This window comes from Phyllobates terribilis, unplaced genomic scaffold, assembly GCF_046119375.1.
Source record: "Phyllobates terribilis strain yellow unplaced genomic scaffold, ASM4611937v1 Scaffold_2__4_contigs__length_985480577, whole genome shotgun sequence".
NCBI classification, from domain to species: Eukaryota; Metazoa; Chordata; class Amphibia; order Anura; family Dendrobatidae; genus Phyllobates; species Phyllobates terribilis.
In genome coordinates, this window is record NW_027362762.1 from 109,329,852 (window position 1) to 109,348,239 (window position 18,388).

General features: G+C 40.7%; 1 protein-coding gene across 1 annotated transcript in view; it reads right to left on the reverse strand.

The window, feature by feature from the left end:
• Window positions 1-18,388, reverse strand: part of KATNAL1 (katanin catalytic subunit A1 like 1) — a 195,644-nt gene that overhangs the window by 63,037 nt on the left and 114,219 nt on the right. The window contains exons 6-7 of the mRNA XM_073662488.1: window positions 4,547-4,652; window positions 3,999-4,157 (exon numbers count right to left, since the gene is read on the reverse strand). Of these exons, the coding sequence (XP_073518589.1) occupies window positions 3,999-4,157; window positions 4,547-4,652 (265 nt within the window). The remainder of the gene's footprint in view (window positions 1-3,998; window positions 4,158-4,546; window positions 4,653-18,388) is intronic.

The following is an 18,388-nucleotide window of genomic DNA, read 5'->3' on the forward strand; positions in this document are numbered from 1 at the left end:
AAATGAACTAACAATGATAGACTGGTACAGAGGGAAGAGGACCCTGTGCTTGCAGCGTACATGCTACAGGATGATGGAAAAGGAGACAGTAGGTTTGGGGATTGCAGCAGCTCTGGTGGTGGTGAGGAGGCAGCGGGGTCATTGCAGGTTGTAAGCTTTCTCAAAGAGATGGGTTTTCAGGTTCCGTCTGAAGGATTCGAATGTGGTGGATAATTTGACGTGTTGAGGCACAGAATTCCAGAGAATGGGGGATATTCGGGAGAAGTCTTGGAGGCGATTGGGTGAGGAACAAATAAATGTGGAGGAGAGAAGGAGGTCTTGGGAGGACCGGAGATTACATAAGGGAATGTATCGGGAGATTAGTTCAGAGATATACAGAGGAGAAAGTTTCTGGATGGCTTTGTAGGTCAGTGTTAGTAGTTTGAACTGGATTCGCTGGGCAATTGGGAGCCAGTGAAAGGATTTGCAAAGGGGGTAGCAGAAGAATGGCGAGGAGAGAGATGAACATGTCGGTCAGTTAAGGAAGGACTGGAGAGGTGAAAGTGTTAGCAGGTAGGCCACAGAGGAGGATGTTGCAGTAGTCGATGCAGGAAATTATGAGGGCATGCACAAGCAGTTTAGTAGATTGAAGGTTGAGGAAAGGACGGATTCTGGAAATATTTTGAGCTGAGCGGTTTGAAGGACAGGGCATAGTCAAGGGTTACTCCAAGGCAGCGGATTTCCAGTACAGGGGAAAGAGTGATGTAATTTATTGTGATAGATACAGTGGGGGAAATAAGTATTTGATCCCTTGCTGTTTTTGTAAGTTTGCCAACTAACAAAGACATGAACAGTCTATAATTTTAAGGGCAGGTTAATTTTAACATTGAGAGATAGAATATCCCCAAAAAAAAATCAAGAACATCACATTGTATAAATTAGATACATTTATTTGCATTTTGCAGTGAGAAATAAGTATTTGATCCCTCTGGCAAACAACACTTAATACTTGGTGGCAAAACCCTTGTTGGCAAGCACAGCAGTCAGATGTTTTTTGTAGTTGATGATGAGGTTTGCACACATGTCAGCGGGCATTTTGGTCCACTCGTCTTTGCAGATCATCTCTAAATCATTCCGAATTTGAGACTTTCACCTGGCAACTCGGAGCTTCAACTCCCTCCATAAGTTTTCTATGGGATTAAGGTCTGGAGACTGGCTAGGCCACTCCATGACCTTAATGTGCTTTTTGATCCACTCCTTTGTTGCCTTGGCTGTATGTTTTGGGTCATTGTCTTGTTGGAAGACCCAGCCACAACCCATCTTCAATGCTCTTACTGAGGGAAGAAGGTTTTTGGCCAAAATCTCACGATACATGACCCCATCCATCTTCCCTTTAGTACGGTGCAGTCGTCATGTCCCCTTTGCAGAAAAGCACCCCCAAAGTATAATGTTTCCCCCACCATGCTTCATGGTTGGGACGATGTTCTTAGGTTGTACTCATTCTTTTTCTTCCTTCAAACACGGCGACTTGAGTTAAAGCCAAAGAGCTCAATTTTTGTCTCATCTAAATACACCACCTTCTCCCAATAACTCACAGAATCATCGAGGTGTTCATTGGCAAACTTCAGACGTGCCTGCACATGTGCCATCTTGAGCAGGGGGACCTTGCGGGCACTGCAGGATTTTAAACCTTTAAGGCGTAATGTGTTACCAATGGTTTTATTGGTGACTATGGTCCCAGCTGCCTAGAGATCATTAACAAGTTTCCCCCGTGTAATTTTAGGCTGATCTCTCACCTTCCGCATGATCAAGGATACCCCACGAGGTGAGATTTTGCATGGTGCCACAGATCGATGTCGATTGACAGTCATTTTGTATTTCTTCCATTTTCTTACTATTGCACCAACAGTTGTCTCCTTCTCACCCAGCATCTTACTTATGGTTTTGTAGCCCATTCCAGCTTTGTGCAGGTCTATGATCTTGTCCCTGACATCCTTAGAAAGCTCTTTGATATTGCCCATGTTGTAGAGGTTAGAGTCTGACTGATTAATTGAGTCGGTGGACAGGAGTCTTTTATACAGGTGACTATGTAAGACAGCTGTCTTTAATGCAGGTAACGAGTCGATTAGGAGAGTCTAACTGGTCTGTAGGAGCCGGAACTCATAATGATTTGTAGGGGATCAAATATTTATTCCTCACTGCAAAATGCAAAAAAATGTATCTAATTTATGTAATGTAATTTCCTTGATTTTTTGGGGATATTCTATCTCTCAATGTTAAAATGAACCTACCCTAAAATTATAGACTGCTCATGTCTATGTTAGTGGGCAAACTTACAAAAACAGCAAGGGATCAAATAATTATTTCCCCCACTGTAGATCAGATGGAGAAGATACGCAAGATGGTGGAAAGATGTTGATGAGTTCAGATTTGTCCACATTTAGCTTGAGGAAGCGAGAGGAGAACAAGGAGGATATGGCTGATAGACAGCCTGGGATTCTGGACAGAAGAGAGGTGGCATATGTGCCAGAGAGGTAGATCTGTGTGTCATCAGCGTATATATGGTACTGGAAGCCATGGGACTTTGAGCTGTCCCAGGCCAAGGGTTTTTGAATGACACCATTCATTTTACCACAGTGTACTGGAAAGCGGGGAAAATTTAAAATGCGTGGAATTGCCCCCAAAAAAACGTAAATTTTTCTGACTTTGTTTGGGGAATTGTTTTTACAGCATACATTGTGTGGCAAAAATGACCTGGCAATACGATTCTGCTTATCAGTACGATTACAGCGATATCAAATTTGTCCAATTTTTTTTTTATTGTTTTAGTGGTAAAAAAAAATACAAAAAAACCCCCAGAAATTTCTAAACAAAATAAATTTTTTTTGATTGTATCACCATTTTACGAGACCTGTAACGCTTTCATTTTTCAGTCATTGAAGCTTTCTTATTGATACCATTTTGAGTAGATTTGACTTTTGAATACTTCTTACAGCACTTTTTGTGGTATTACAGTGACAAAAAAACAAAACGCAATTTTGGCATTTTGATTTTTTTTTTTCTGTTTATGGTGTTTACAATGAGGTTAATTATTTTTATATTTTGATAGATTGGACTATTATGTATGCATCGATACTGTATGTGTAATTTTTTATTTTCTTTATTTTTAAAGGGGGGTTATTTTAATGTTTGTTTTTTTTCAGATTTTTTAAAACGGTTTTTAAAATTACTTTTTACTATATCTATTAGTCCCCGGGACTTGAACCTGCGATTGCCTGATCACCTCTGCTATATACAGTAATACCACAGTATGGCTGCATACAGTGAAAATCATGGTCTCCGGCCACAGACTGGGTTTCAAACGAGCTCTGTGATGACAGGCAAGGAGAAAGTCAACAGACCCCTGCCTATCATAGCAATCCATTGGCACCCCGCAATCGCGTAACAGGGTCATCAATGGGCGCATAGAATGACATGTCGGCACGCTGGGAATGCCGCTGTCAAGAGTTTGATGGGTGGTTAACAGCCATTATCTGCGGAGTATGGGGCGAGCACATTCCGTAAGCACGCTCCATACACCTGCTATTGATTTGTACCATACATGTACAGGGGATGTTGATAAGGGGTTAAGAGGCGCTTAGTGAATTAGGTACATCTTACAAGTGCTGTGCATTTTTGACAGAAACGTACTCCAGTTCCTGACTAGAGTACATTTCTGGCAAAGTTTATGCCACTAAAGTGTGATTCCAGATATCTCCTGGTTCCAACTCTGGTTTGATCTTGGATGGTGCTCCTGATATCTTCTAGGTCTGTCCTTAGCCTGCTTATAAACATTGCTCGTAGTATCACCTGGTTCTGACCCACCAGAGTGGTCCAGAGACCTCATTACCTTTCTGCTTTTCATAGTCTATTTTAACCCTAAACCCAGTGATTCCATTCAGGAAGAAATTTGATAACTCCATTTTGACATTACTATACCATTTACACATTATGACATAACCTACAAAAAGAAACCTTACCATTTCAAATAACAGGCGCACCAACTTTTCAGACTCTCCCCTATATTTAGATGTTAAGGTTGATGAGGAAACATTGAAAAACGTTGTTCCACATTCTGTCGCTACAGCTTTAGCCAGCATGGTCTTACCCGTACCAGGTGGTCCGACCATTAAAACACCCTAAGAAAGTAAAGAATAAAAACAAAATTACAATTTTGCTTATACTTTCCTAGAGCAGATTAAAGTTCTCCGAACAGTATTTAGCCATTTTTAAGTCACCTTTTTTTCTGATAATTGCTAGGAGAAACAAAATTATATGATTATATCATTAGCTCATTTATGAAATAATTTCCAAAACATCTCGACATCTGGAGAAAGAAACTAATCATGGCATTAACAAAGATGACTATTCTAGGAGATCATAGGAAGACACCTGAAAATCTCAAGATCTCTGTGCTAAAAATTTTGGAATTCAGTGAAGTGACTCTTCTGCAGGTAAGTAGAGATTTGCTACAAAATCTCTGTGGAAAATAAAATAGAAATGAGTTTTATTTATTTAGTTTTCCTACCTTCCATGGTCTTCTTATCCCCTTGAAAAAATCTGGCATCCACATAGGAAGGACTACAGCTTCTCGCAATAATTTCTTTGCCTCTTCCAAATCAGCGATGTCTTCCCTATTTATAGACAATTGATAAAAAAGAAAAAAAAAGATATTGTAAGAGGTTAAAGTATGAAAGAGACAGAAGGAAACATTGGGAGCAAAAAGCGATAAAATGTTAAATGGGAAACTGTCAGTTCATTCAACCACCTCCCCCATTCACCCCCAAACTCCTTACATGTGTGTAGGTTATAAGAACACTAGTGAATACATGTCTGTAAGATGCAAAAAGCGCTGATCTGTTACAGAAAAAGCCACTCTAGAAGTGATATGCAAATGAGGCTGAAAGTGCTCCAGGCGGGAGAGAGCACTTCCACTCCTTCTGCTCCAATCTCAACCTAACGGCCCTCCACTAGGTGATTGTCAACTAGTTAGTACTGATTTTTATTAATTCATCATTATAACCAATTAAAATATGTAGGGGTCTCTTTGTCACTTCTCCCGTTTAATATTTTAATTGGTTCTAATGATGAATTAATAAAAAAATATATATATATTTTACCTTATAGCTGCATTAGCTTCCTTTTCTTTTTTGGCTTCTATATATGTCGGAAGTGCCGCTTTAGATAGGCCGTTTGGTTTTTGGATTTCTTATAGTTAGTACTGATGCAGCATGTCAATCACCTAAGGGAGGGCGGAGTTAGGCTGAGAAAGGAACTGAGGAAGTGGAAGTGCTCCGTACCACCCAGAGCACTTCCAGCCTTATTTTCAATATCACTTTAAAGTGGATTTCTCTGAAAAGGAGTAGCATTTTTGATTTTTTAAAAGGTAAGGATTCACTTGTCTTTTTATAACCTATACACACCTGTAATTGGTTTGGTGGGTGGTAAAATCAGCTGGTCCTCTTTGAAGTGTAATGAAGAAATAATGAGAGAGGGGCAGAAAGTAAAACATGAAGAGAAAAAGGAGGGTGAAATATCACAAAACTGCATTTTTTGCTACTTTTTAGATTTATGCTGCCTGACAATGAGCAGCATGAATCAGAGCCTGGCTGTGAAATTGCAGCAAGGTTTACAGTAATGTGAAATGCTGCGATATTTCAGAGAAAACAATTTGGAAGCCACTCAAGGACTATAGGAAGAGGCCTGAATAGTCCGATGACGTCCGGCTTCTCCCTGCCCCGCACCAATTCTTTGAAAGGTCTCTCCCATGTTTGTACATAGCGAGAGATCTGTCAATCAATCTAATGACAGGTTCCCTTTAAAAGACAACACTTTCCATCTTGGATACAAAAAATATTTGTTACTTGCTTTGATTACTTTTATTGTTGTTACTTATTTTCCACTGTTTCAGGAGTGTATTGAACTGAAAATTTGGCCATACAAAACCATCTGTAAGACAACACTCTTGCAGAGTTAGGAATCACACCCTGTCTGATCAATCCACCTAAGATGCACTCACGCGCTTCAGCTTGCCATACACATGACATAGCTGTCGGCCGTACGTTCATTGTGCTGGCAGTCATCTCTCCCACGAGCGCTCGGCTCAGTCAAGTGTTCATGTGTTTTCAACAGAAAAAAAGGATAAAGCCGCTGCCAGACTACTCTAGCAGTGCATCTTGTTTTCAAGGGAGGTACCCTTTAAAACAAAAGGATCGGCTGTTGAAATCCAAGCAGTACATGGTGTGCTCCAAACTATGTAAAAACATTAAATATATTTAATTTAAACAGCATTTCTACCATATAGAATATACTTAGAAAATTAAAGGGGTTGTCTGGCCTTAGGCTTCAAATCTGCACTATGTGACTACAGACTTGTGAATCTTTACACAGAGTGCACGCATGCGGTGAGGATTTTCCGGTGCTGGGAGCGGGTGGTCATGTGACTGCAAGTATGCAATTTGCATTCTTCCAGCCACATTATGACTAGACGTGTCCAGCTTCACTCAATGCACATCTAGTCGGCATGTGACTACATGCATGCAAATCTCATACTTGCGGACACATGGCCGCCGCCAGCACCAGAAAAATCCACACAGTGTGCAGTGTGAGCAATGTGAGGATTCACAAGTCTGCAGTCACAGAGTGACTGTCGTCTTTTACACTAAAGCTGGACAACCCCTTTAAGCCACAACAAGATGAAATTATTTTTGAAGGGACCCTAACCTTTTCTATCAGACATGTCCCTCCTGGGTAAAAAGGCTACAAATTTAAAGGGCAGGTAGGATCCAGAACAAATTTTAAAACAGCCTAAGTGCACTCCGACAAAATCGCAGCATGCCCAATTTGCATCCGATATTCGTATAGCACACGGCCATGCAAGTCAATGAGTCCATGAAAAAAATCGGATCGAACTCAAGTGACATCTGAGTGCAGTCCGATTTCCACGGACTGTCAGAATGGAGAAGATGGAGGATTTTTTCCCCATCTTCTCCTCATCTTAGAAAATCGGATCACACTAAGCTCACAGTCTGATCAGAGCATGATTAGCATAATCGGACTGATTTTCTCAGATGAGAGAAAATACAGTTGTGTGACTGTAGCCTTAAACTGATGGGAGGAGTGTGAAGTGTGAACAGGAGCTATTTGCTATGAATGCGTTAAACACATAGCAAATTCTACATCATCTCTCAGGGGAAAGTTGTGGGGCTCACAGACATCAGATGGTCCACCGATAAGTTACACATTATTTCTATTTGACAATATTATTTGTTCCATCTAAATTAGGGCACATCAGCAGTGATTTTAAGCATGTAATATACCCCTTATATGTAATGGCTTACAGGCCTTTATGCCTATGCCTACTAGCCAAAAACGTCTCAAAATGATGTAGTTCCATTTGGCTAGTGGAATCACTAAGAATTAAATGGACACACTGGTTATGAGTCCAGGGTATTAATGAGGACGGAGAGCATTCCCCCTCCCCTCTATATACGTACAAAGCAGCCCGCTGTCCCCCACCCTAACGGATGGGGAAAGGTCTGCGCATGAACACACTGGACTTACACATTATGTGTCCAGTGTATTCTGCACTATGCTGCCAGATAGGTTGATGAATCCTCTTTCACTGTATTTCACTGTATTCCTGTTGCTATAGAATGAATATTCTGCGCCCATAACCTCCCTTTAGTGTCATCTGCAGCCTGAATTTCATCATTTAACCAGTATAAAAAAAAATCCCTTTGACGGCAATAAAGATGTGTTCTAACGTGAGCGCCAAAGCAGATACCTGAACTGCTGTTTGCCAGTTGACTGGTTGTCTTGTTATTTTTCTTTTTTAACATCAATAAATTCCCTTATGAACAAAACAAAACATTTTATTACCGGAACACAAATCAGCGCTGAAATGCAGCTTTATAGTAAATATCATATTACATTCCAAGTGACTGAAATATAAATTCACAGCTAGGTGAAGGATTCTGCAGGCTTAAGTCCAGCTCCGTTACGCGGACACGTTAATCACTTAAGCCAGTAACAATTTCCAAAAGTATCTTTCTAAAGAGTGTGGATTTTACTGCACCGCTGCATTTGGCGCTCTTCATAACCACTTTACAAGAGGCGGCCATCATGCTGCATTCATTCTCTTTACTTCAGTCCGAGCAGATGTAATAGAATTATAGAATGTTATAGTTGGAAGGGATCTCCAGGGTCATCGTGTCCAACCCCCTGCTCAATGCAGGATTCACTAAACCATCTCAGACAGGCACAATGTCAGGGCCAAACCATTAATGTCAAGGCCACTTTTCTCAGACTGGAATATAAACCAGAGGGGGGAAAAAATAAGCATGATTCCTGCTAAGCAGGTAAAAACAGAACACTTGCAAAGAAGAGTAACCCTATTATTACCTATTCATTCAAAAAGTTTTGGTTTCAGAAAACGTAAATAGTTATGCACATTGAAGTGCTCTAAAAGTCCTTTCTAATACTTGCTGCTAGCTTCGGCGGAATATATCATTAAAGCTGTAGGATGATCATACCTAAACTGGATATGGGACACCTCATAGTCAAGTTGTCCCTTACGAAGGAAAGCCCATTTTTTCCAAAACACAATGGCCCCGACTGATCAAAAGAAGGGATTTTCACGCTTGTTTTGATGAGGGAGCGTGTTGGAGTCAGATTTGTGGCGTAAGGAATCATGAATTTGACGAGTTGAGGTAACCACAACCCTATCTTGCCCCAACTCCACCCACTTTCTTTGAGCAAGGCAAAAATGGAGTGAACCTCGCGTTGTGCCAAAATTTTGCCACTTTTCATCGTTTTTTATGCCAGAATTCTGGCGTAAAAACGTTGATAAATCGGGCCATTGGATCTACTGAATGGCCTCTTTACTGGATGGTGTCATAACCAAGATAGCACCAATTGTGAACAGTGTAGACATGCCACCGGCCAGGGGAATCTCCGCAACACAAGGACACTCAAACGGACTTTTGCTGACCATACACATTAGATGGATGTTAGCCAAATGGTGCTTCAGCTGATCATTCGTCCGACAGTCACCTCTGCTGCCTCTCTCATACACAGGGTGTGTTCGCTCGGCCGAGCACTCCTGCATTCTCTATGCAAAAATCGTCGGCCGGCGGCTTATCTCTGGGAGAACAATGTGATAGGCAAGTCAAAATCTGATCGACATCTCTCCCAGATATCAATAGGCTGGTGCCCCCATTCACATTAGATTGTCAGCCGAACCCATCGATATTGGCGGGTTCAGCCAACATTAGTCTAATGTATATGGGAGCTTTAAAGCCAAGTACACATTGCAATTTTGGCCATTTTCAGGCACATACACTCAGGTGGTATGTGCCCAAAAATGACCACTATCAGATGGACAACGAGGCAACAGTCTACCAAAGGGACTAGTGATGATCTAGCGTGTTCTGTTAACCCTTTCGGCGACCACGCTAGGGTGCTGGCCGAGTATTTTGGCATGCTCGGCATTTCTTTTAATGTCGCCGCGTCTGCAAGTGTCACAGCTGTTTGACAGAGCATGCCAAAATACTCAACGAGCACCAGAGCGTGCTCGCCGAAAGGGTTAACAGAACATTCTCTATCATCACTAATAGGGACCCTTTTAAAAGCAATTTAAAGGCACAGTATACTTTTCCATGCAGTAGCCCTCTGTATAGGAAAGTCCAGTTTGCTGACTTTTCCTATAAAGTTAACCACTTCGCGCCAGAGCCTGTTTTTGCCTTCGTGACCGGGCCAATTTTTTCAATTCTGACCACTGCCAGTTTATGAAGTAATTACTCTGGAACGCTTCAACGTATTCCCCTGATTCTGAGATTGTTTTTTCGTGACATATTGTACTTCATGATAGTGGTAAAATTTCTTCGATATAACTTGTGTTTATTTGTAAAAAAATCGGAAATTTGGCAAAAATTTTGAAAATTTTGCAATTTTCAAACTTTCAATTTTCATGCCCTTAAATCAGAGAGATATGTCACACAAAATAGTTAATAAATAACATTTCCCACATGTCTACTTTACATCAGCACAATTTTGGAACCTAAATTTTTTTTTGTTAGGGAGCTATAAGGGTTAAAAGTTGACCAGCGATTTCTCATTTTTCCAACAAAATTTACAAAAACATTTTTTTAGGGACCACATCATATTTGAAGTCACTTTGAGGGGTCTTTATGACAGAAAATACCCAAAAGTGACACCATTCTAAAAACTGCACCCCTCAAGGTGCTCAAAACCACATTCAAGAACTTTATTAACCCTTCAGGTGCTTCACAGGAATTTTTGGAATGTGGAAGAAAAAAATGAACATTTAACTTTTTTCACAAAAATGTTACTTTAGACCCAATTTTTTTTATTTTTAGAGGGGTAACATGAAAAAATGGACCCCAAATTTTTTTTGTGCAATTTCTCTTGAGCGTGCTGATACCCGATATGTGAGGGAAAACCACTGTTTGGGCGCACGGCAGGGTTCGGAAGGGAAGGAGCGCCATTAGACTTTTTGAATGTAAAATTTGTCTGAATAATTAGCAGACGCTATGTTGCGTTTGGAGAGCTCCTGATGTGCCTAAACAGTGGAAACCCCCCACAAGTGACACCATTTTGGAAACTAGACCCCTTAGGGAACTTATCTAGATGTGTGGTGAGCACCTTGAACCCCAAGGTGCTTCACAGAAGTTTATAATATTGAGCTGTAAAAATAAAAGTTTCACATTTTTCCCACAAAACCGTTTTTCATTCCCTAATTTTGTATTATCATAAGGGTAACAGGATAAATTGCACCATGAAATTTGTTGTGCAATTTCTCCTGAACACGCCGATACCCCATATGTGGAGGCAAATTACTGTTTGGGCACATGGCAGGGTTTGAAAGGGAAGGAGCGCCATTTGACTTTTTGAATGTAAAATTTGTTTGAATAATTAGCGGACGCCATGTCACATTTGGGGAGCCCCTAATGTGCCTAAACAGTGGAAACCCCCCACAAGTGCCACCATTTTGGAAACTAGACCCCTTAGGGAACTTATCTAGATGTGTGGTGAGCACCTTGCACCCCCAGCTGCTTCACAGAAGTTTATAATATTGAGCCGTAAAAATAAAATTTTCACATTTTTCCCTCAAAAAATGTTTTTCATTCCCTAATTTTGTATTATCATAAGGGTAACAGGATAAATTGCACCATGAAATTTGTTGTGCAATTTCTCCTGAACACGCCGATACCCCATATGTGGAGGCAAATTACTGTTTGGGCACATGGCAGGGTTTGAAAGGGAAGGAGTGCCATTTGACTTTTTGAATGTAAAATTTGTTTGAATAATTAGCGGACGCCATGTCACATTTGGGGAGCCCCTAATGTGCCTAAACAGTGGTAACCCCCCACAAGTGCCACCATTTTGGAAACTATACCCCTTAGGGAACTTATCTAGATGTGTGGTGAGCACCTTGCACCCCCAGCTGCTTCACAGAAGTTTATAATATTGAGCCGTAAAAATAAAATTTTCACATTTTTCCCATAAAAAATGTTTTTCATTCCCTAATTTTGCATTATCATAAGGGTAACAGGATAAATTGCACCATGAAATTTGTTGTACAATTTCTCCTGAGTACACCGATACCCCATATGTGGGGGAAAACCACTGCTTTGGTGTACGGCAGGGTTCGGAAGAGAAAGGAGCGCTATGTTGGCTGGGATAGGCAGCAGACACCATGTCACATTTGAAGAGTCGCTGACATGCCAAAACAGCAGAAACCCCCACAAGTGACCCCATTTTGTAAACTACACCTCTCAAGGAATTCATCTAGGGAAGTAGTGAGCATTTTTTAATTTTTAAATTTATACCATTGGGCAGTGAAAAAAGCATAATTATATTTTTACCACAAAAAAATGTTTTACCCTCAGATTTTACATTTTCACACAGGGCAATGGGTAAAAATGGTGCCGAAATGTGTCACTCAATTTCTTCTAAAAGTGGCAATACCCCATATGTGGCTGTATCGTACCGCTCAGCCATATGGCGAGATCTGGGGGGGACGGAGTGCTATTTGACAATTGGAGAACAAATTATTGTAGAATAGGCATTTGGATTTGGGAGCACAAAATTTTCTGAATTTCTTTTGGGGGGCAAGGACCATTTTGCTTTTCCAGAGCCTTTCTGCTACCAGTAACTTGGAAGTCCCTTATATTTTTAACAGATGATGGACCTGAGTGGGGACTAGATTTTTTTGAGGACTGAGTTGAAGCTTTTATTGGGAACATTTTACGTAACATTTATCCGGCGCTCTAGGCTGAGCACTTACATCGGGGTTTCCATCTAAATTTCCAAGTGATGTAATTCAGATGAAACCCCTCCAGGATCCATTCACTATAATGAGGCAGCAGAGTTACTCTGGACTCCGTCTGGCCTCTGTTTAGTGGTGTCCTTTTTTTCAGAAGTGCACAAAACTGTGGCCAACCGCACTTTTATGCACGCCTAAAACAAATGACACCGTGGGATCCCAGGCTAGAAGGCGTCCACAGTGGCCTATATCTGCCTCATTACAGGAAATCTTCCATCATGGGTTCTGGCTGAATCACGTATTTCAGAGATTTACATGGAAACTCTGGTGTAAGTGCTCAGCGCAGAGCGCAGGATAAATGTGGGCAGAGCCTTACTGGGATCTTTGGGAGACATAATAAACAAATCAGTAGTAGGTGAATAATATTTGTTTTATTTATTTTTTATGCCGTTCCTAGTGTGATATAACTGATTAGATTACTTTATTCTTCGGGTCGGTGCGATTACAGAGATACCAGATTTATATCGGGTTTTTATGTTTGGCAGCTGTCACACACTAAAATACGCTTTTTTTGCAAAATCTAGTTTTTGCATCACCATATTTTGAGAGCTATAATTTTTCCATATTTCGGCCGATAGAGTCATGTGACGGCTTGTTTTTTGCGGGACGAGTTGACATTTTTATTGGAACCATTTTTGGGTACGTGACATTTTTTGATCGCTTTCTATTCTGTTTTTTGGGAGGTAAAGTTAACAAAAACAAACACTTCAGGAATTGTTTTTTGAGTTTTTTTTTATGCCGTTCTGCGTGTGGTAAAAGTGATCAGGCAGCGTTATTCTTCGGGTCAGTACGTTTACAGCGATTCTACACTTACTGTATTTTTTTTATGTTTTGGCGCTTTTACACAATAAAACAATTTTATAGAAAAAAAAATATTTTTTTTGCATTGCTTTATTCTGAGCGCTATAACTTTTTTATTTTTCGGCTGATGGAGCTGTATGGCGGCTTTTTTTTGCAGAACAAGATGAAGTTTTCAGTGGTACCATTTTTATTTCTATTCTGCTTTTTGATCGCATTTTTTTCCACTTTTTGTTTGGCGGTATGATGAAAAAGCATATTTTTTTGCTCCGTTTTTTATTTATTTTTATTACGGTGTGCACAGAAGGAGTTAATTAGTGTGACAGTTTTATAGCTCGGGTTGTTTCGGACGCGGCGATACCAAATATGTGTACTTTTTTTGGTTTTGTAATAATATGCGGATTTATTGGTTTATTATTTTATTTATTTATTTTTATTTATTTTGTGATTTTTTTTTTAATAGTTTAAAAACTTTTTTTTTTTACCTTTTTTTACATTTTTACTTAGTCCATGTATGGGACATTAATTTTTATTTTTCTGATCACTGATCTCATGTAATGTAATAGACATATATTACATTACATGAGATCTTCACTGACTGTTTCAGTCTCCTGTCTGGAATCAGCTACATACAGGCTGAAGCCAGACAGGAAGGACACCATATATGGCAGAGCTGGAGGCGGTCATGTGACCTCCAGCTGCCATAGCAACCCCAGGTCCTCAAACGAAACGGAGGTCTTCGGAGGTAAGTAAGACGACCCCCTCTCCTCTTGCTGTCTCCTATATGCCGCAATCACTATAGATCGCAGCATATAGAAGACAGCAAAGGGTTAACATCACTGGGACCTGATCTAATCAGGTCCCGATGATGTACCCTGTCAGAGCTAACGCTCTGCACCGGAATCGCAGTGCTTGCAGGACCCTGGGGGTCCTGAGCACTGCGAGACCACCCACCGTTTTTAAACGTCGGCGCTGCACAGAGCCCAGGCAGTGCGGACGTTTATCTACAGTGGGCGGTCGGGAACCGGTTAAACAAATGGTATACAGACGCATATCTGCCAGATGAAGACATAAATAACACACTTTTGGTCTCTGGTGATTGGCAGTATATCACAACAGTACGGTATATATTGGGAAAAGCTTCCATCTTATACTGTAGGCCAAGTTACACAGTGTGCATTTAGCCGCAGTGATACAGGTATTCCTAAGCGGATCAACAGTTACTCATCAGGATTAAAGGGAACCTGACAGCTGATATGTGCTGACCGATCCTCAGGCAGCATGCATCAGATGCGGACTGCATGATTTCAACCATGTATGTTCAACATAGTTTAACCCCTTTATTCCCGAGGGTGGTTTGCACATTAATGACCAGGCCAATTTTTACAATTCTGACCACTGTCACTCTATGAGGTAAGAACTCTGGAACGCTTCAACGGATCCCACTGATTCGGAGATTGTTTTCTCGTGACATATTGTACTTCATGATAGTGGTAAAATTTCTTCGATAACTCAAATTTATTTGTGAAAAAAATCAGAAATTTGGTGTAAATTTTTAAAATTTCGCAATTTTCAAACTTTGAATTTCCATGTCCTTAAATCAGAGAGATATATCATACAAAATAGTTAATAAATAACATTTCCTACATGTCTACTTTACATCAGCACAATTTAGGAACCAACATTTTTTTTGTTAGGAAGTTATAAGGGTTAAAAGTTGACAACAAAATTTACAAAACCATCTTTTTAGGGACCACTTCACATTTGAAGTGACTTTGAGGGGCCTTTATGACAGAAAATAACCAAAAGTGACACTATTCTAAAAACTGCACCCCTCAAGGTGCTCAAAATCACATTCAAGAAGTTTATTAACCCTTCACGTGCTTTACAGGAATTTTTGGAATGTGGAGGAAAAAAATGAACATTTAACTTTTTTCACAAAAATGTTACTTTAGACCCCATTTTTTTTATTTTTGCAAGGGTAACAGGAAAAAATGGACCCCAAAATTTGTTGTGCAATTTCTCCTGAGCACGCCAATACCCCATATGTGGGAGCAAACCACTGTTTAGGCACACGGCATGGTTCGGAAGGGAAGGAGCGCCATTTGACTTTTTGAATGTAAAATTTGCTTGAATAATTAGCGGCCACCATGTTGCGTTTGGGGAGCCCCTGATGTGCCTAAACAGTGGAAAGCCCCCACAAGTGACACCATTTTGGAAATTAGACCCCTTAGGGAATTTATCTAGATGTGTGGTGAGCACCCTTAACCCCAAGGTGCTTCACAGAAGTTTAAAACATGGAGCCGTGAAAATAAAAAAATCAAACTTTTTCCACAAAAATGATGTTTTAGCCCCAAATTTTTTACTTTCACAAGGGTAAGAGGAGAAAATGGACCCCAAAAACTTTTGTGCAATTTCTCTAGAGTACGCCGATACCCCATATGTTGGGAAAATACAGTGTTTGGGCGCACGGCAGGGTTCAGAAGGGAAAGAGCACTGTGTGACTTTTTGAACGCAAAGTTAGCTGGAAATGAGAGTGGACACCATGTCACGTTTGGAGAGCCCCTGATGTGTTTTTTTTTCACTATTTAGGCACAAGTGACCCCATTTTGGAAAGTACACCCCTCAAGGATTTTATCACGGGATATAGTGAACATTTTGAATCCAGAGGTATGACACAGAAATTGATAACATTAGGTCATTATATTGAATAAGTTGTCATTAGTCTTAAGCACAAATGCTCACTACTTGAGTTTGCGTCGGGTATGCACCATGTATCGCGGGTGCTCGAGTGACATGCTCGAGACCCCGCCCCGCATGTTTCACGGTTGTTAGACACCCAAAAAAAACATGCTGGGATTGCTCGTGCATGGCAGGCAATCCCCGCAAGGTTTTTTGGCTGCGAAGCATACGGGGCGGAGACTCGAGCATGTCACTCGAGCACCCACGATATTCGGTGCATACCCGAGCACCCAGTGCAAACTCAAGTAGCGAGCACTTGCGCTCAGCACTAGTCGCCATATCATTTTTTTTTTTTTACTTTTGAAAAAATCCCAACCCTAGCACAACCCTAACCCTAGCACCGCTCCTGGCACATAGCATCAGGTGTCAGCTGTAACTATCAGCTGACACCCGGCGGTGATCGCCCCGCACCGCTTGTGTGCGGGTGCGATCACAGTATGCGTAATAGTACATCCCTGGTCCAATAGGCCCAGGGCACAGGGACGTACTATTACCACAAATGTCGGAAAGGGTTAATAGCAGCCGAGGATCGAGCTGCACGTGAGACTATTTGGACAGGCAGGTCCCCAGTGGCTTATCATTACCTGCTGCTCTGGAGTGACAGGTCTCGCTCTACACGCGCACATCATCACCTACATTTAAAGGGATTTACAGTAATTTGCAGAATGGGAGCTAACCTTCAAGAAGGCAGAAAAAGACTTTAGGTCAGTGTATAGTCATATGCTCCTATAAAAGGTGGATGGTCCTCGTAAAAAACAGTAATACATAATTTTTTTTCTTTTCAGTTTATAGAGATTGGAGGGTGTTCGTGGATTCCAGCAAGTGCTTTTATGGTTTTAGCGCAGATTTTTACTGTGTTTTAGTAGCGTATACGTTATATATTATTTTAGTACTATACCAGTGTGGTCAGATACACATGAATTTTACCTGAAACTGTTGTAGTGATGTAATGTAGCAGCTCTGTTGCAATTTTTGGTTTGTTTTACAACTAATTGTCAAATGACACTACGTTTTTAAAATTTTAGGTCTTAAAAGAGGGACTCTGTCAGCCTAAATTGACAGAAAAAAAGTGATATGCTAATTATGGTTCTCGGTGCACCCCTGGTGTGACCAAGAGGCTCAGTGCACCTTTATGCCCACTGGTTTTGCATGCCCTTGCATCTTTCACTGGTAACTTACAGCAATGGCTTGCCTGAGCTTTCTCTGCAGACAGTGCTCGATCCAGGCAAATTAGTACTGTCAGTCACCAGTGGGGTAAGTGAGGGCATGCATGACCAGTATGCATGTGGAACGACGCACTGAGGCACTAGGCCACACCCAGAGTGCTCTGAGCATTTTGATTATTATATTTGAATAAACTTCGGTTTCTGCAGAACGAGTAAGCGATTAGAACACTAAGGAAGGATTTTTATTTAATGGGGATTATATTCCCCACAAGACTATGCACTACATTAACTGTAGTCAGCTGTTTTATATGATCTGATGGTATCTATATCTATATATCGGTAACAACCCATGCAATCCACATAGGCATAGAAGTAAATCCATAGATGTCCATAAATTATGTGTAATAATGAGAAATGACACAAGGGAAAAAGTATTGAACACATGAAGAAAGAGGTGCAAAAAGCCATGGAAAATGACATCAGCTCAAATCTATAAATAATTAGAAAGCAATAATATCAATTGGTTCAACTGATAGCCTATAAAAAGGTGTCTCATTACCAATGTGCAACACAAGAAACATCTCATGATGGGTAAAACCAGTGAGCTGTCTCAAGACCTTCGCAACCCTATTGTTGCAAAACATACTGATGGCATTGGTTACAATAGAATTCCTAAACTACTGAAGGTTCCACTGAGCACTACTGGGGCCATAATCCAGAAGAGAAAAGAACATAATTTCACCATAAACAGGCCACGATCAAGTGCTCCCCAGAAGATTTCAGACAGAGGAGGAGTGAAAAGAATTATCAGAAGAAATGTCAAGAGCCATTGACCACCTGTGGAGAGCTATAAAAAAAAACCTGTTGCCTCCATGGCCTGTATGGATGCTCCATTGTTATAGTAATTTAATGAATTTATATTAAAAGGTTATGTTTTAGTTATACTCAATTATGGTAAGACCATGCCTGATCAAATGTATATGAAAAAAAATACCATTTTGATAGGGTACAGGTTGAATTGTAACAATCCTACTAAGGCATAGTGAACTAAAGAGCATGAAGAACAATAAAAATCAAGATGGCGAGAAAGGGGTGCTGTGGAACGCTTCCATTAACAAAATTACACAGCGGTTCACCACAGTCCCGCCATAAGTATGACACTTGAGAAACAATATATATCAGTTTTGAGGCTAACATTCTGAGAAGGATTTTAACAGTATTTCTCAAGTGCCCACCAGTGGATACAATAGAAGTTGATAGAAGTAATAAGGATTTCAAGAGCAGATACGGGGGGGGGGGGGGGGGGGGGGGATGT